The following is a 19,904-nucleotide window of genomic DNA, read 5'->3' as shown; positions in this document are numbered from 1 at the left end:
TTCTCTGTGGTATTATATGTGTTATTTATTCCATATGATAATAAATGCCTACATAATAATCGTTTAACGAATATACGAAGTCATCGTACGAATATTGGTTACTGATAACATTTTATATTTATACATTTTTCAAAAAATAGCGCGCAAAATCTCCTCCATTTTTGTCAGGTTAAAATATAACCTTATTCCTACTAGTACTCCATCTACATATTTTATATCTCTTGTGATGAGCGGAACTTTACAAAAAGGAAAAAATGTTTTGCGCACGTCTAACCGTGAAAAAATAGAACTTTGATCAAGTGACTATTTAACTCCGTGCGTGTACGTATTTATTTATAGTTTGGAGTGTACGCGAGATTATTGAGAAAAATTGTATAAAATCTAAGAAATTCAATCATGTTACAAAAGATGAGATTTTTGCATACCGCATTCGAGAAATCGGTGAACAGCAAAGGTTTCGATCGGTGTCTAAAAAATGTAAGTCTGACAAGTGTGTGCCATTCAATTCAATTCATCAATAACAATTATACATGTAATCTATATATTTTAATGACATTTATCATTCACTTATCTTGAATTTGCATATTTTAAAATTTTACCTTGCATATTTTATGATTTTACCTTTATAATCATTTTGAATATGCTACTGTTAGTAAAACAACAAATTTTTATTGTTAAAAATTACTGTAAGATTTTTTTTCAAGCTCACTTTCAATTTTTTTTTCTTATACACGATATCTTTTCCGCTAATTTTTTAACAGAATTCAATGTTTTGATAAAAAAGTATCTATTTTAGTATTTTCTTCCATTTTTTAATTATTTACAATTTATTCATTTTTTAGACAAATAAATAATAAAGAAAATTGAGATTTCAAAATAAAAATAAATATATATATATATATATATATATAAAAGTAAAATATAGATTAATGTTTCTAATTTCAGTTTGTACATTTATACACTTGTAACATGTAACAAAATGATATGAATGTAAATATGTAATCCATTTTCTCTATTGAAACTGTATTATATTGTTACACACACATATATACAGTATGTGCAAAATAATAGCATCGGTTGAAAAAATGAGGGGAATTTGTATATTTCCTTCACCATCAAAAAGTGATTATTAAAAGATTTCCTGATATTCGTCAGTTTGTTCAAAGATCATAAAAGTCAGAATTTAATCTTAGAGTCAAGACAGTTAAACATGATGGGGGAAACATACAAATTCCCCTTATTTTTTTAATCGGTGCTATTATTTTGTACATAACTGTATATATATGTATATATCTTTTTCTTAACAGGTACAAATACTATCAAATGTCGATGGAAAGTGTAAAGCACAATTCACTGTGACTGAAGAGCATTTAAATCATTTTGGCACTCTACATGGTGGTTTCACTAGTTCTGTTATAGATGTTATATCTTCTTACGCTCTTACATCTTATAAAAATCTTAATACTACTGGAGCTTCTGTAGACCTGCATGTGACGTAAGAATCTAAGTCTAAAAATCTTTATTATTAGATTATTTCAATTATATTTAAGATTTCTTTATTTCAATTATATTTTATTATATTTTAGTAGCATTGATGCATACAGTTAATATAATTGCGATGTTTTTTACACATTGATATTATTTTCTCAATATTTTGATAAATCGAATCTTTATTCTTCATGTTGATAAATATATACATAATCTAAGACGAGATGTGTATTGGGAGAAACCTAGAAGAGTTGAAAAACATATGATAATTGTAACTTAATCATTTTCATTAATACAAAATACACATACAAATGCTTATAATATACAGTAAAATGAACATTTGATGGCACAGGTTTTTGAAGGCTGCGCTTCCTGGTGATGTAGTTACCGTCAATGCTGAGACTATACGTGCTGGTAAGACCTTGGCGTTTCTTGCGGTGGAGCTGACGAAGAACGACGGTAAGGATGTCGTTGCCCGTGGACAACATACCAAATATGTTGCGCCAACTAAAAAATGAAATTATTCGGTAATAACTTAACAGACCCAAATGTGTCATTAAGTACATAATAAAAAATGGAATATATTTTTATATTTTAATACATCTTTTAGTAGATCATTGTAAATATTTAAGTTTTGCTGCGATACGCGCATACAATTACAATTTGTGCTATAGTTGCATTACTAATAAGAAAGATCGCGCAGCGTTATTGTTATCTGTGCGTTTCTATTTACATTGTGTTGCGAGTATTTCTAATAAATGCAAGAGAAAAGTAAGACATATCAGAGAAAGTGCAAGAGCTCGCTTACCTTGCAGCTGAAGGAAGACGATCCAAGCACGGGCAGCTTAACACGATTCACCTATTATCGCGTTTTAACGTCTTCTAATAATGACCTAAGTTTTCCTACTGTCTGCAATAAGTCGTGAGCCTGCTCTCGCAATCTCTTAGCATCCCGATCGCTTTTCTCCAGCATACTCTCCAAGTATTTCACTTTTTCGTTAGGATTTAACGATTCCACGTTCCTTGCATAGTCGCGATCAGGCGCGAGGTATTTCTCAGCTTCCCTGCGCACGCGAGAAATCGTGTTGTCGCCGTCCTCGCAGTTGTCACAGCAGTCGGACCACGCGTTCAGATCCATGTCGGGAATCTCGTCGCAGCTGACGAAGTTGTTGCGACCCTCGGGCAGCAGGAACACATCTGGTTGCACTTGAGTGATGTTATCGCCGTTGTCGCAGAGGATTCTGGCGAGCGACACTTGCTGGATCTGCGCGAGTTGCTCCGCGCGGAAGACACCGAGATTCTGGTACCAGAATCGATCGCCGTCCCGGGTGCGTTGGAATTGCTCCAGCAGAAGACACTTGAACAGCGGCCCGACTTTCTCGCCTGGCAACTGATCCTCCAGAATCCCGCCGACCCAGACGTCTATGTTGCCCGGATGGCCGTACAATTCGCGCAGCTTTTGTCGCACCCGACCGCTGCTAATCTCGCCGGCCAGATGCTCGAACGTCTCCGCGCGCGACATGTTGCAATAATCGCGCCATTCCAGATATCCGGGTATTCCGTGATCTCGTCCCCGTTGAATATTCATCGCCGCTAGGTCCAACGCGACCGCGTGCGCGCTGCGAAACAGCTGTTCGGTGAGCTCGACGTTGAGATTCTGTTCTGGTAGTTTCAGCTTCGCTGCGGTGGCGTACATACCACGGATCAGGGGATCGATACCACCCTCATCCACCAGTCTCCATGGCGCGAAGAAGGCGTCACGTAGATCTAGAGGACCCTGAGGAATCGATTGGTACGAGGCATTCAGACGCTCGAGACGCGGCTGGATGAGCGAGTGACCGAAGCGCAGAGCCGCGGTGGCGAAGACGTTGGATATACTGGCGTCGACACTGGGATCGTAACCGCGATAAGACGACACAAAGTCGTTGATCGTCGGACCGAATACCCGGGGTAACCAATGCTGATAAGTAATGTGTTGCATCTCAGCGCCGACGATACGTCTGGCTTCCTGATACAGCTTCTCGCCGTTCCAGTGCGGATTCATCTCGCGTAACGCGCGAGCGAGACGGTTGTGCTCGCGTAGCCATATGGTGTGCATGGCTAGCAGGCCGACTTGCTCGTTTGCGCGAATGTCACCGGCGACGAAGCAGTTTATCGAGCTCTCCAGCGGATTCCTGCGACAGTCGACGAACTGATTGGCCGCGTACGGCAGCAGAGGCTTGTGACCGGGAATCGTGGGACCCTCCCGCAATAATCCGTGATCCGTCGTGAGATCACGCAGATCGCGCGCCACTTCGTCGTTGTAGCCGTAGACCTGCGACGCGTCTAGGTAGCTGGTTAGCTGATTCAGTTGCTCTCGTGGTGTCAGGCCGCCCCATAAGACGCTGGTCGCGCCTGAACCGCAGACGGCGCTGGTTCTTATAAAGTCGATACACCGTCTATTGTTGACCCGCGGATCACCTGGTGGAACCTCCATCGGAAAGCAAGGTGCGGCGTTGTCGCATGACTTCTTGCAGTCGATTCCGTCCCAGGACTCGCTCGACACTGATGGCAACGCGTGGTCGAGATCGTGGTCCAGGAACTGGCCCCATTGCATCACCATGTGGGTGATCTGATGATCGGACGTGATGTCATGAGTAGATATCAGGGTGGTCGATATGAGACGCGCGGCTGGTTTCGCGTAACCGAAATATCGTCGATCCTTCTCCCAACCGATCGGCGTCGAGAAACCGTTCTCATAGATGGGCTGCAACACTCGACGGAATCCCGTGTGTGACGAGCCCCAAGTGGGATGACGCAGATTGTTGCAACTGCCGTCTATGGTGCGGTATTTGCGATGGAAGCACCTGTTGGTGCAATTCTGCCGATGTCTATGACCAGTGCATCCAGATAATTGTTCAATTTTTTGGACCTTGAAACGGGGAAACGGGATCTTAGATTTCCGATTAGGTGCGATTCGTTATCGCATAAGGTCTTATATTTATCTTTTTTACCTGTTCGTGCGTCAGGAACTCCTCGTAACGAAACTCAGTAGTCACGTTCGCTTTGGCGCCGGCGTTCACCATACGTCGTATGTTGACAAGGGTCCTCTCGAACAGCTCGGCAGGTCTGGCAGCCGCGCGACTGATTGCATTCGGGAACCGTGCTAGCCTGTACGGATTGACGTGCCTGGACGAGTTGTCAGGATTGAATAAGGATGTCAACGTCTTATTGATGGCGCGATCGATCTCCTCGGTGGCGCTCTGGAAAGCTCGTATCACGAGCGTGTCTGTCGCATCAAATTGCCGAACGCGTACCAGAGCATCAGCAGTTGCACGGCCGTAATCATTTATGGCTGAACACTCGTATCTGTAAAAGCGCAACATTGTTATGCAGAGACTTGTAACAAAGGAGCGTGTCCTGATATTCATTATCTGATTTTAATTATCTGTGCTTGCAGTCATCAAGAGATCGTCATCATCTCGAGTTGAAGACTGATAATTACTAGTGTGATCAAGGTTACATTACCCCAATCTCACCTGCCGGTGTCTTGCGGGATCACGTTGAAAATGAGAAGACTCCCGCCGCGAGTGACCTTAATTCTATTGCCATCGACTGCGCTGCCGTCCTTCTTCCACTGTATTATCGGCTTCGGCCTGCCTTCGGCTCGGCATGGTACCTCGACCGTGGCATCCAGTTCCGCTTCCATGTCCTGCGGCTTGTAAATCAATCGGGGTGCAGTAAAGTCAGTGACGCGCAGATCTGCGAAGAGGTCCATCCAGGTTCTGTCGACGTTTCTGAGGTGACACTGGTACCTGCCCGCGTCGCTCTCTTTGACCGCGAGGATGCGCAGCAGGGTATTGTCGTTTGTGAGCGAGATTCGGTCACTGAACGGGATCGATTGGTTGTCCCGAAGCCAGCTAATGTTGGGTCTGGGCTTGCTGAGCGCTCGGCATGAGAAGGTCACGTTGGCGCCGACGGTGACGTTTTGCGATTCCGGCCTCTCGGCGAATATCAGGTGGGACGTCGCCGTGATCACTGCTCTCGCCTTCCTCGACTTGGTCGAGCCCATATCGCTACTGGCCACGCACTCGTACGTCCCGCTGTCCTGCTCGGTCATATCGGTGACCACCAGAGTGCCGTCTTCGCGGATCACGTACTTCTCGCCGTCCTCATGGATCACGTACTTCCCGCTGTCATCGTCACCCGCATCCGAGTACCTCCATTTGTCCTTCATCCATTTGATCTTCGGGGTCGGATCGCCTGTTACTCGACACTTCAATGTCATCGTCTCGCCGAATTGCACCGCGGTATCTTCCGGGTCTTCTATTATGCGCGGTTTTGCTACAAAAAGAATTCTTCGTTGTTACTTTGGCAATTAAAAAGCGGATTAATTAAGTAAGTTAATATTATTTATATTTTATGCATTGTTATTCTTTCTTTCCTTTATTTACTAATTTGTGTTTCTATTATTCATGAAAAAACTCGACAGAGAATAAAAAAAATGAATAAGATTTGAATCCTTAATGTTTGGCAATTTATATTACCACATCATCTTCTAGTTGTGAAAAATATTCCGTGTGTGATTATTCCTCTCGAAATAATCATTTAAAAAATACATAAGAGATGTGAAATTTATCCTTCGAGTCTTCCATAATATTTAGCTACATGCTAATTACTTTTTTTTCAATAGAGAAACCTGCGAAAAATGGATGCTAATGGACGTAATTTCGTGATCGCGCGACTGTCATTCATCATCGAACTGAGAAGGAAGCTTTAAAATTATTGAATGGGAGTCTCGATTCAACCTTCCGATGAAGAAATCACGCAAATCATCGAGGCATCGTCACGCGATATTATGCCTGCAGGCATCATGCAACCGCAATGATGTCAACGACCGCGGCGGTATAATCATCGAGCTACAACGGCATCAAAACATCACATCAAACATATACAGTGAGTACACAATATCCGAAAATGTATAAACCTCGCGGAGGAGGTGGGGGACCTTCTTCTACTCAACTGCAATGAAAGTCCTCGGGTAACATCGTCGTCAGGGAGCGACCCTTCATCCTGTGCGGAAACTGACAGACCGCCGCCATCTCCGTGGGTCTGTCCCTGGTGCGTTCGACCAGCCAGACCAGGTTGCAGTCGCAGATCAGGGCGTTGCTGTCGAGACGAAGCCGCGTCATCGGGCCGACGTTGATGAACGCGTCGGCCGGCAGCCGGTGCAGCTTGTTGCTATAAAGGAAGAGCCGTTCGAGTGCGGGCAGATCGTTGAACGTGCCCGGACGTATCTCCCGCAGGTGGTTGTGATGTAGATACAGCTGTTCGAGCCGCGGCAGCCGCGCGAACGCGCCCGGCGCGATGTACTCGATCCGATTTTTGTACAAGTAGAGTGTCCGTAGATTCGGCGCGCCATCGAACGCGCCCGCGGCCAGTCGTCGGATGTGGTTGTCGTTTAGCAGTAGGGTGTGCAGCTTGTCGAGACCGCGAAATGTTCCCGGTCGCACCTCCGTGATGCTGTTGAAGCGCAGGTCCCTGGAAAAGAATTCCCACTCTCTGAACGACTCGTGAAAAATAAGAAGAGATTGCGCGACTCACATTAAAAAAAATTATATATATATATATATATATATATATATATATAATAATAATATATTTAAATATTATTTTTAATAATGTATAATATTGTTATATTTATATATTATTTTTAATATTATTAATGTATTATTATTGCATATCATTAATATAATATTATTATTTGTATATGCTAATATTTATTTGAAGCAAAATGGAGACGCTATAATAATAAATAAGTCGATTTTAATAATAGATTCTAATAATAGATTGATACGAAAATCGCACGTACAATCTTTCGAATTGAAAATGGAACGTTTAGGTGACGTTGGAATTCTGTGCTAAATGTGAGATATATAAATATATTCAAATAGAGATTTTTGCATGGGCGAGAATATCGTATAACTGTAACCCGCTAACCCGCCGCCCACCCGAACAAAGTGAATGCTCGTGAATGCTTTTCTCGGGAACGGAGCGAGATAAATGGCATAGATCATTCTCATCGGCATATTAATTAACGGCGAGTCGAGAGAGTATAATGGAGATTATATTAAATTATATTATAGCGGGACGACCTACGCGAACCTACTTTTATTAAATAAAAATCATCAAAACCGCCGAATTAAAAGGCGGTCTTATTAACGTCACGTTAGAGATGTACAAGAGTAGATTTATATTCAGATGCGAGGATTCAGAAATTCATCAAGCGTAATTATTACGACGTCGCAACAGAGATATCTCCGCCGGTTATTAGGGCCCCAGATAGCACAAGCTATTCGAAAAAAATTCATTTGTATGTCACCAATTTTGAGTCCCTTTTCAAATACATATAGAATTCATTTTACAAAATGAGTCCCTTTTCAAATACATATAGAATTCATTTTGTAAACTGAATTTTATATGTATTTGAAAAGGGACTCAAAATTGGTGACATACAAATGAATTCTTTTCGAATAGCTTGTGCTATCTGGGGCCCTTAATTAACAATTTTACTCAGCCCCTCGCACATTGCTTCCTTTCTAAATTATGGCCTCGAGAGCTCGACCCGGCGGTATTTTAATCTCCTTATCTTACCGGCTAATCGCCGGCGTGAACACGCGTGCCGCGAGAAAAAGTGGAAGAAGTCTTCCTCCCTCCTCCTTTCATCCCCTTCCCCTACAAACGTCATGTAACTAGCGTAAATTGGCCGCAATGCGATACCCTTGTGCTTTTTCATTTCGAATTACACGAGCATTTACGCGAAGTGTCGAAGTAACGTGTCAATCATATATGCGCGATTAATGTAAACATTTTCATATATGATATGAGGTTTTATCTAAATTTATAATAATGAATCTCTCTATATTTAATCGAACACGTCGGCAAATTGTCTGCGTCAATTGACGTCAATAGATTGAGAAAGTAATTTCAGTTTCCCCACAGTTTGTTTAATTACGAAAAATTACTCCTCGAGACGATATAATTACTTCTCACGATAATTAAATACCTTAAATAGTGGCCTTGATAAAATAAAATTATATCAGCATATATATGTATTTTTTTTTAATCTGAAAAGCAGAAGAAGATCTGAAATTATCAAGACATAGTTAGATTTAATTTTAAAAGGGAGAACAAATTAAAAATTCATATTATATCTTATTGATTAATCTAAATTATTACAAAAATGTTTCTTTTCCCAGCTGACTTGTTTTGAAAAAAAAAAAGAACTGAATTGTCGAATCTGCTTCTCAGAAATATATTTCTGCATTGTTATTTATAGCGCCAGCCATCGCGTGCTGCCACTTCGATCTTTCTTCGACCGTAGAAGTCGAGATATCGGCGGCTCATTCATTTAATCGCGGCGCGATTGAAGACGATTCGTATTATAATAACACGAATCGCGCGAGCAAATTAGTGACGTTAAAAGTGATGGATGGGAAAAACGTATGTACAAGAATAGTTTCGAGGAAAGAGCACATTCGATTTCTTTTTCTCTTTCCGTCATCATATGCAGCCAAACCGCAAACTTCGAATCTCGTTAAAGTCGCGTCGTCGCCATTCGATTCTGAGAAAGATGCACGAATACCTATAATTATAACGATGACACAATCCGTCCCCCTTGTGTAATGTGAATCCTGCGTGTATATGCGCCTCTCAATTTCATGCTAATAAAGATCTCCTCTTACAATTAGATTAAAACTAGGATGAAAGGTTTAGGGGTGACGCTGATATATTATTTGCATAATAAGAAGAAAAGGATACGAAAAATGCATAGATTATTATAAAATTTTTTAACATAGTAGAGAAATTTCTCAAAATATTGAGAACCACTGACGCGTTCGTCCTGTATGTACTTATTATGTATATTTTATCGGATTTAGCCAACTGTAATACATATATATAAAACGTGGATAGTTTAAGAACTGGCGCATAAATTCCGACTTGCTTTGCAGGACGACCGCAATTTTTCGTGCACGCTATTTTACCATGTAATTAGAAATTATGGTACGAGAGACGATGTCTCGCAACTTGCCAAGATATCGCGTAACCGGAGACAAGAGTATTTATTATATTATTATATATTTAATTAGTAGTAGTAATAGTAGTAGTGGTAGTAGAGTAGTAGTAGTAATATATATTTAATTATATACATATATATTTTTTAATAATTTATTATGTATTAATATTTATTATATATTAATAATATAAATAATTATATATATTTAATCAACGAAGAGACTCTATTCCCAAAAAATGGATATTTAAAGATGTTGGAGACAACGCGTCCATAATATTCCATCAATCATCTCTCTATCATGAATGACCGTCTATCTCTCTGTAATTTTACAAGATCGTAAACTAGTGATTATCGTAAACACGACGGAGGATTTAACGGTAAAACCGGATATGTTAAAAAACTCAGTCAAACGCGCAATAATCGTAATGTTTCATTATCGCGATCGGAGATAGATAAAGAGAGGCAGAGAAGATATTAAATAAAATAATAAATCGAAAAAGCTCTGATGTAAATACAAATTCGGATATAAAAAGGGCTGATAAGAGCCAGGTACAGATATTTTAGGTTCAATAAATTATTTTTAATTATTTATAAGTAAAATAAATAAAATAAATAAATCAAATAATAAATTAATTAAAATAGAGAAATAAAGTACAGAGGCTTTAAATAAAATTTCTTAGACAAAGACATAATAATGATAACGGATGACAAATCAAACTGCAGTTTGATGTAATGAATGCCTTGAAATAACATTTTTGAATTATTGCACGTTATCGAGAGATATAATTACGATAACACTTGACTCAGATCGTTTGACATCATTTAATAAGCTATGCTTAGCGTTTCTTTGTATCATATATATCCTAATCTCTGAATCTTGTGCAACGGTCACGCGATGACCGAACCTATGAACTTTTTCGCGCGTATCATTATTCGACGAAGTGCCTCCTCGGCATTGAAATTGCCGGAGGAGAGAACAAACTAGCGTTTATCTATAATTTCTTAAAGAAAACGTTTAGAGGGTCCCTTTACCTCGCGTTCGCCTGAACAAAGCCTGAATTGGACAGTGTACAGGGAACTGGAGTCGGGTAACTCCTCGTTACGTAAATAGCGGACAGGATAATATAAATTATGAGCTCATTTATACATAGAATGCAAGGAGAAAGGATTTAACACGCCGGAGAACTCTCGTCTTTTCCGCTTACAAGCTCATGCGTGCCTCATGTGCTAATATACATACGTATGTATAATTTCTGCAGATCGTATGTTTACTTGTTACTTATTTCATTAAAATTTTATCACCGTCGCACAAGCACAGAATTAATCAGCGAATTATCTCGCAGCCGAATTATACATTCCAAATAATGTGTTGCTATTTATATTCTCCAACTTTTGAGAAAATTAATTTAGTGATCATTACAAAAAATTACTATATTAATTATTCTTTCTGTATGAATCAACTTGCTATTTTTAGATGCTGATAATTGTTTTTTTTAAATACTAAAATTGCGAAAAAAATAAAATAGAACTTTGTAAATTATTCACAATTGTAAAATTGTGCTACGATAACAATTAAAATTTTTTTTTATTCTAATAACGCAGGCAAGAGAAAAGCATTGTTTAAACAAAAACATTAAGCGTAAGCAATTATATTTCTAAATGAGTTCTATTGTAGCTTGTGATTCCACAATGTGGTTCCAAGGCTACAATGATCTATATTATCCAATGCAGAACAGGTCATGGTTAAAAGTCTTCATTGAATATGATGTTGTTTGTTTTGAAATATACTAGCTTAAATTTAAAAAAAATTATTTAAATAAATAATTATATAAATATATAGCAAGAATATATATTTATATAAGTAATAAAGTTGGAATAAATAATAGCAAGTACTAAAGTAAAAAAATATCTTACTTTTGAGATAAATAAATTGCAACACTCCTTAGTAATACTATTTTTAGATTGCTTTATGTGAATCGAATAAAAGAGATATACATATGACTATGACACGATATGTCACTTCGAAATTACATTAGGACAACGAGATTTAACTGCGTTGATTCATAAATGAATCGCAAACTTTGTCGACTATTTGTCACGTTATTCCGTTTTTATCCAAGAAATTTTGCGCAACAATATGTAGTAAAAATGATAGAGCTGTTCATACAGATTATCATCCGTATTTTTCTTTTCTTCTTTCAACGAGAGATATTGAAATTTAGACGGATACCTATGCGAGATCAATGACAGATATCGAAGCTCGCGAGCTAAATCGGGGTGAAATGATAAAGCAAAGTCGGTTGTCTCTACGCCGAGATAGCACCTTATCGCTTTCTTCAAATATTGAATCTTTTTCGGGATACTTGCGTATTTCACGCAAAGTAGGAGAACTGAAGAGGTCAGATATGATATATCATTCTTATTTTCAACGGAAAGACACGTTTGTTGATAATATGCTACGTGTTCTTTTGAGACGAAAGAAACATCCCCCCTAACAATACAAAGCTAGACACAGGATCGTACATAACAGCTGATTGTTCAAAATCAATCTTAATACATTTTTAATTTGTGTGATTAGTTAATTAAATTTTTCTTTCGATTTATATGTGATGCATACTTAATTGTTTGTAACATTTAAGTTAATGTTAGCAATATTTAATTAATCAAATAAAAATAAAATTTAATTAATTATATATTCAATTTAATTAATATATATTTATATATACATATATGTATATATATCTTATAATTCATATGATTTAAAAAAATGAAATAAAATTTAAATAAAAAAATAAATTTAAATATATGTATATTATTTGTGATATTACAATATCTCAGGATGTCAGATTAAATAAATTTCTAGCTTTGCATCGAATCACGTTGCTTTATTTACTGCATCGTTTATTCCTTTCTCCGAAGCTCCACTTTAGCATTACAGCGTAACTTATATATAGTTCTGAGAGCAGCATAATTTTCTGTTTTTTTTTCTTCTGCATTTACTTATCTTAAATCAATACCTTGACTTCATTAGCTTCATTCGCAGTTAAATCTGGTAATTGGGTTTTTAGTTTTTATCAATTTTATTATAATGTAGTCAACTTTATTCTGAATCTATAAGAAGCACCTCGATTGTAGATACTTGTTAAACAATGCTATACAATTATTATGACTTTTATCGATTATTTTTATAATGTATTCAATTCTTTATAAACAGGTTTCATTAAATATACAATGTTATCTTTCTTGCCAAATAATTGCGAGGAGAGCAAATGCATTCCCTACTGAAAGCGCAGTCTCGATCTTTCTTAACCGGGATGATTATATACGTCTCGATTAATTCCTATAAAGGAATATGCATCTATATAACATACTTTCTCTTGACCTTTTATCATACTTATATACCCTAATATCAACTGCACTGCACGATCATTTTGCATTTTTGTGTAATTTTAAAACTCTTACATACATATATTTTACATGCACGAAGAAACTATTTACATTGCCAGATTAAGTCTTTCACGATTATTAAATATATAGCGTCAAATAAAAAATTCATTATTTGTTAAAACAAGAGAATCAATAAAATAAAAATTCGAAGAGACACAGAATAATTTTCAAGCTCTCCTTTTTTACAAGAATCTCGTTACACCGTAGTAAGACGTAAAGCTTGCATCGCAATAAGGTATCGAACGTGAGCTAATTATTGATCAAGGGAATAAAAGGGTAAAGAACTTACAGAACGGTGGTGTTGGCAGGTACCCGGGGCATCTGGCTCAGCTTCTGGAATATGCATTGCACATGCAACATTAAGCACACGCACTTCTGCGGGCATTCCGTCGTCGTCGTCCTCGAGGGATCAGCCGCCAGCAGGAGTGACGGGATCAACAGCAGCAGCAGCATCCAGGCGGAGAAGAGGTCCACGAGCAGCCTCATCGTCCTTGGATTTAATCGCAACGACGCAGAGAGAGAGAGAGAGAAAAAGAAAGAGTATCCGAGAATCAGAGCGTCCTCGCAGCAGCAACCTCCTCTACGTCGTCCAGCACCACGTGGAGTTCATATCGCGTATATTCCCTCTTTCGAGTATATAGGTATACTTTCACCTGCGCGATCGCGGGAGATCAATGAGAGGAAGAGAATCTGGTCGGAGGAGAGCCGCTACTCGGTGCCTGGATCCGCGCACCTGGACGTTTCTCGTGATGCGAGAGGAGTCGAGGAAAGAGAAGAAGAAAAGGAGAAGAAGAGCGCGGCCGCCGCGACCGTCCAGTTCAATTCCCGTGCGGCGGCAGCCACCGAACTACTGTAGCTCTACGCGGACCATCTCGGGTCCACCGAGACCAGACCAGACCCGGCACATCGCGCGGGAGTATACATACAAAAGGCCTCCCCGAGGGGGACTCGCTCTCCTCTCTCTTTTTCTCTCTCTCTCCCACCCGCTTCTCTCACTTCAGGCATGTTGAAGGGGCTACGAAAGAGGGAGAATGAGCGAGCGTGCACCGTATGTAAAGTAAGGATATATACAGTGTTTGCGGTTATTTAAATTAAATTGATGATCATCTAGATGAAGCTCTGGTCTCATCTTATCTTTATATAGATCAGAAAAATATTTATTATTGTCCCTAACGGCACAACATATCCGAAATACGTTCAGAGGACATTCAGACATCCTCTGCATATCCTTGTGCTGTTATAGATATCTGTATCTTAGATGAAAAGTGTTATTTTTATTAAATTGTCTACAATACTGTTCATATATATAATTTAGTTTAGAGTCATAGCACATAAAAATATTTCAATATTATTATTAAGTAACAGAGCTATAATTTATATTTAAATAAAGATAAAAATACATTTTTATATCCCTTTTATAATTAACAAATTTTTTATAACTGTTTACCATCACCATATAATTTTATTTTTTATCTAGACATATTTAAAACAAAATCTAAGATAAATTTACACACTTTCATCTCATCTTTATCTAGCAAGTTTTAAAACCATCTAAGCGCAACACTGGATATATACCAATATCTATTTGTGGTATTCCCACATTAACGATGGTTAATTAATGCGGTACCGACTCGGCGACTTTTGATATTAAAAAAAGGCTTACGTGTGCATATATATTCTGGAAGGAGAGACTGGGGGAAGGAGCCATTGCGTTAATCATCTTGCACCCAGCATAACTTGCTCTGTAAAGATAACAGTATACATTATTTAATTGAATCGACTGTTCGGCGACCGACGAGGCGATCTAGTTTATAAATAGCGAGAGATAGATACTTACACTGTTTACGCCGGGCCAATATTTTATTCCGCGGACGTTTATTGCGGGCCTCACCAGTTCGACGAAACGGGAGGCCCAGATTAGAGCCACCCCGCAGATACCATCGATCATGTACTTATCTTTATTCCGTCGTCTCGTGTTTATCTTATTTCTTTCCTCTCCGAACAATAATGTATCCTATTCTTATATACGAGTACCTGAAATCAAATCTGATAAAAGAAAATCGATGGAACAATATATGTGTCCAGAAACCGTGTTGTCCAAGTTTTGCTGCAGTTCCTTATCTTAATTTTTTTATTGAGAATGTGTTTTTTCTGAGATCTCCAATAATTTCTTGAAAATTGCCTAAAATGATTAAAGTACACACTATTTTCTTAATGAAAAATTGATTAACATAATATCATACAAGATCTGTGTTACAGACTTTTATTTTTCTTGACTGATTTTCGTTTTATATAAGATAGTATACAAAAAGAATGGAACAAATTATTTAAAGAAAAATGAGTGAAAAAAAGATATTGAATGGTATATTTTTTTTAAAATACAATAAATCTCTTATACGTAAGATAATTACTTCTTTCATGCAAATAAATCGAAAATAATGACTCTTCTTCATAAGATATGTAGAGTAGTTGATTAAACAAACAGTATAAAAATAAAAATGTATACAGATCTATACGATGTAATTAAATTCCAGTTAATTATATACAGCGGAGTTATTAGCAAAATAGATGAAGCGTTGAAGAAAATGGCTGGGATCTAAAAACAAACAATTGTCTTGGCGCGAAGAATATCTCGTTATGAGTCGCGAAGGAAACAGGCGCGGGCATTCTTCTGCCATTCATAATGTCCTCAAAGAGTCAACGATAGGGAGGTCGTTGTCGTCTGTCATTGAACACGACTGTGTAATACGCGTGGAACAATGCAAGGTGCAATGGCGCACGAAACGAAAGAGAACATTAAACGAGAAGGAAAGTATTAGCATACCAGGTCATTGTGTGCGGAGAACCGCACGTAAAATAAATAATTTTATATTACTATGCGGACATATTAATTTTATCATCGAGCAAACTCATGTGGCGCATCCTCGTGTTTTCTTTCTTTATATTGTATATCGTATAAAATCGATATCGATAACGTATAATCAGGATGACATAATTGTAAAGCGGATGCGGAAGAAGAAAAAGAAACGAGTACGGTTATTAATTATCGACGTTTTTTTTATTTTTATCTGCTAATGCTTAATTTAGAAAGAGACATTAGCTATAATTGGATTATATCGGAGCTGTTAATTGGATTAATTGGATGTATTGAATAGAAGTCATTAATTTTGATTAAAAAGCAAGAGTATTTTCACAACCGATCAATTGTCTGTTTATCTTTGTCTACTTTAGCATCTTGTTATAAACAACTCACACAAATATTTTCAGTGACGCAAATGCTAATTGCTTTTTCTCACAGTTTTATGTCCCTCATTAATTTTACGTGGAACAAGAAACGTGCAAAAAACTCTTCGCGATTTAAACAACGAATACTTGAGTACTTTCTGGAAAATCAAAATTTTTAGATTCTGTCATGTTTTGGCAATTAGATCATGAAAATTGTAGCACTTATAAAATATCGAAACATGCGCAGAAATATAATTCGATATTCCCGACACATTGTTCGCACACGTGAAATTCTTTTGACAAGTAAAGAGACACGAATCGACCTCGAACTAAAAGACATGACTGTAATATTATATTATAAAGTTATGAAAAATTTGGGAGTTAGATATAAGTAAAAGGAGGAAAGACACGTCGCGGTATAAATTTCTTTCGAGCAAAACCATAAGGTAAACAAAAGTAATATCAATTTTCACGAAAACAATAAATAAAATCAGAATCATTTTTACGCGACGTACTTTGAAGAATTAATTATTGTATCTTTGCTGCGAAATATTGTTACATGCAGTGACACAAGTGATTTTTATATTTCGGCGCTAATATTTATAAATATAATATTGAAAGACAAGATATCCCTATTTTTTACGAGAAGAATTGCGAGGAATACAAAATCGCAGCATCAGTCTGAGCTAACTCAGCTTCATGACGGCGAGATACGCGTTTTAGATTAGACATGTGCATCAGACGTCTCGTATTCGCCGGCTAGAATTATGCGGAGGAAAATTTGTTGACCTTATTATTACAAGTCTGCTCTCTGCATACCACGGTAAAGAATATGACAATCGCTATTTTGCTTGTTATTTCATCATGCTTGAACGAAAAAACATGCGCGTACCTATATTAAATTAATTATTAAATCTAAATCTTATGTCTATACCGCGTTTAAGCTTCTAATCAAATTTTACCCCGCGAAATCACAAATTAATAATTAATAAATAGAATATTGATATTGTGTATATGATGTCTAACATAAAATAAAATTCATTACGTGGAAATCTTAAGAATAATGCAACTGTTTGAGCCGAAGAAAATTATTTCGATCTTATAATATGATCGAACCAAAGCTTAAAAAATGTATAAAGCTTAGATAATATAATTATTAATTCTGGTAATTATTTTAATTGAGAATATTAATATAAAAAAAAATTAAAAATTAATATCATGTCATAAAAAAAAGAATGTAATCACATTGTCCTTCTTTTCATAAAGATATAACAAGCGCCAGCAATTAACGATTACTTATCTGAATGATTGATTGCAATAACGTGTGCATAATACCTGATGCGTAACTTTATCATCGCGGCCGCGAAAGAATTCGAAATATGCGCCAGTATCAGATCTACGGTCGGATCTCGGCTCATCAGATCCAAGTTACGATCGGCCAGATGGAAACGTCCTTCGTAGCGAAAATATCCAGTTTAAAATCGTAGTGGTAGCGCGGAGTTCTCGTTCTCCTTGCGTCGCTGAAGAATGAGTATGTTTCCCGGGCTGTAATCAATTACCATCCGCTCGCTCGGTTTCTCTTCAGCATTACGCGGCACAAAAGCCCTCGCAGGTGCGTTCTCTCTTCTCTTCGTTCCCATACTCGAGGGTTCCTCCTTCTATGATCTACTCTTAGCTCATTCTCCACGCTCCTCTTCATCTACGCTCGCAATCTGGACGAGTTCTCCATCTCGAGTGTCGAGATGAGAGATATGAATCACTCGGAGCCATGGAATATATTATTCGGAAAATTTAACGTAGGTAGGTAGATTTTTTGTTCTTCTGCTTCTTCCATATACTCAAGATTCTCATCGTGCTTTAAATCTATCGTCTCGTGAATACGTAAATTTGTATACCAACTTGTGTCGACGACCTCAAATTTTCTGTATTTTTTTTCCTCAATATTTATTATCTATATATTTAGTATCAATAATTTTGCAATTAAATTTTTGTTAAGACTTCTAATCTTCAGGGAAAAAATTTAACTAGCTGATATATTTTTGTTTTAGATATTTTTGTGCCACTCTTTTTCTTTGTACCAATTGTTTATATCATTAACACACGTAAATGGTCATCGCGGTTAAGCTCCATCGTTTTGCCAGACGACTGAAATTCCTTAATATACTTGTCATCGATAATCTCGCAATGCGTGCGATGATAACGCGTTACCTAAAGTGGTAGATGCGTAATCCCGAGTGGGCGCTGACACGAAATACAGCGGATGAAATTTCCTTTGCGAGTCACGAATCGAGTCATTAAAAGGAAAGAGATCTCGACGAGATATATCATTTTATGACGCAATTGTATCTGTTAAGACGGTAACACAATTCTTCCCTTATGGTGCACATACAAGCATACTCCGATGACTTTTATTTATATACAATATATGTAAAAAACATATCGATTTGAAAGAAGAAGGATAATATATGGTTCCATCGAAAAGAGGAATCCTGGTCGAGAATATACCAGATAAAAAGTCAAAGGATTCACTCGCTCTTCTCCAGCAGCATTTTCCGATCACATGCGGTGAACTCCAACAGCGATAAAGTAATAGGACGATGACATACAAGTGATTTGTTTCAGTGTCCTGTTAATTGGAATTTTTTGCTTTGCTCGAGATTGCTTTATAATTTTCTTCGGACTCCACCGTATGCGATTGCAAAACATGATGATCGACTATTATAGAATCTTTTGACATTTTATCTATTATCGTATGAAATGCACAGATCTTTTTTTATGGCATCTATTCCTCTTTGTTTTTCACCTATACTGGGTTTTTTAAAATTATTTTTCCAAGTGTTTAATTGAGTTTTTAAGTAATGGTAAGAAAACGTTCTCTTAAGAAAAAAGGGTAAGTTTTTTATCTCCTAGAAAGGATATAAACGAAGGACGAAAAATACAATACGGATGGTGCGCTTGAGCGGAGCAGCAAGTAAATCTACGCTATATGCACAATTTGTTTTTGTTACTTCCGGAGATCCCGTCTGTTTTTAGGCTGGCGCAAAGCGAATCCGTTTGTCACGCCTTCGCCGAGAGATTTCCGCTCTTTGTTCACCGCCTCTATTTCAGTTTCGTCCTTGCGTCTCTTCATCGGTCCGCAGATGCGCGCGAAGGGGCGTAGATATATAGCGTCAGCACCGTAATTTGCATCGCGATGATATCGAATATCGATTATGTAATTTGTAACGCAACGGGAGATCTCTCGTTTTGTCAGTTCCCGATCATATATAGGAAGTAATTATTTATTACACAACTGTTAACAAATGTATTGGATAGAGATATGCAAATTGGGTTCTAAGCCGATAGATGAATGCGTTTCTTAATTATGCATTTATAACTGCGGCTGCGCTTTTTAAGATTTATAAATTTAAGTGTTTTTCTCTCTTAACTTCTTTAATGAAAAAAAATCTAACTAATTGTAAGATAAAAATGTCAAATTTTTTTGTTCGTTTCTCTCTTTTTTTTGTTTGGATATATGTATTTATAGGTAAAGTCAAACTTCCGGTATCGAACCGGTAAATCGAACAAGGTTAATCGCAATCTTCCTGTATGCGATACGCATTATGATGGAAATTGTTGGAAATCATTGAATAGAATCGAACGAATCATCCGCTACATTAGCTGTACTTCAAGTTTAATCGAAAACAAA

The 19,904-nt window shown here is 37.6% G+C and overlaps 2 protein-coding genes across 2 annotated transcripts; one reads left to right on the top strand and one right to left on the bottom strand.

Moving 5' to 3' along the window:
- Positions 1–187: 187 nt before the first annotated feature.
- On the top strand, positions 188–2,263 carry LOC114935344 (acyl-coenzyme A thioesterase 13). Its single transcript, XM_029308162.1, has 3 exons — positions 188–477; positions 1,308–1,495; positions 1,841–2,263. The coding sequence occupies exons 1-3, from the start codon at positions 397–399 to the stop codon at positions 2,004–2,006; spliced, it is 435 nt and encodes a 144-aa protein (XP_029163995.1). The 5' UTR covers positions 188–396; the 3' UTR covers positions 2,007–2,263.
- Pxn (Peroxidasin) lies at positions 1,651–13,924 on the bottom strand. The gene is made up of 6 exons (XM_029308156.2): positions 13,281–13,924; positions 6,491–7,008; positions 5,007–5,811; positions 4,482–4,836; positions 2,297–4,399; positions 1,651–1,995 (listed from the first exon to the last, which is right to left on the bottom strand). Exons 1-5 carry the CDS (start codon positions 13,475–13,477, stop codon positions 2,351–2,353), a joined length of 3,924 nt encoding a protein of 1,307 aa, XP_029163989.2. The 5' UTR covers positions 13,478–13,924; the 3' UTR covers positions 1,651–1,995; positions 2,297–2,350.
- Positions 13,925–19,904: the final 5,980 nt, after the last annotated feature.

Source organism: Nylanderia fulva, unplaced genomic scaffold (assembly GCF_048542155.1).
Source record: "Nylanderia fulva isolate GAGA-0341 unplaced genomic scaffold, ASM4854215v1 Scaffold12, whole genome shotgun sequence".
Lineage (NCBI taxonomy): Eukaryota > Metazoa > Arthropoda > Insecta > Hymenoptera > Formicidae > Nylanderia > Nylanderia fulva.
Note: the sequence above shows the minus strand (reverse complement) of the source record. Positions and strands in the feature narration are given on the sequence as shown.

Coding starts and splice junctions, on each gene's coding strand:
- LOC114935344 (XM_029308162.1), top strand. CDS start 397: ATGTTACAAAAGATGAGATTTTTGCATACCGCATTCGAGAAATCGGTG. Junction 478..1,307: donor TCGATCGGTGTCTAAAAAAT/GTAAGTCTGACA, acceptor TTTTCTTAACAG/GTACAAATACTATCAAATGT. Junction 1,496..1,840: donor TCTGTAGACCTGCATGTGAC/GTAAGAATCTAA, acceptor TTGATGGCACAG/GTTTTTGAAGGCTGCGCTTC.
- Pxn (XM_029308156.2), bottom strand. CDS start 13,477: ATGAGGCTGCTCGTGGACCTCTTCTCCGCCTGGATGCTGCTGCTGCTG. Junction 5,812..6,490: donor ACCCGAGGACTTTCATTGCA/GTTGAGTAGAAG, acceptor TTCTTTTTGTAG/CAAAACCGCGCATAATAGAA. Junction 4,400..4,481: donor AGTTCCTGACGCACGAACAG/GTAAAAAAGATA, acceptor CCCCGTTTCAAG/GTCCAAAAAATTGAACAATT.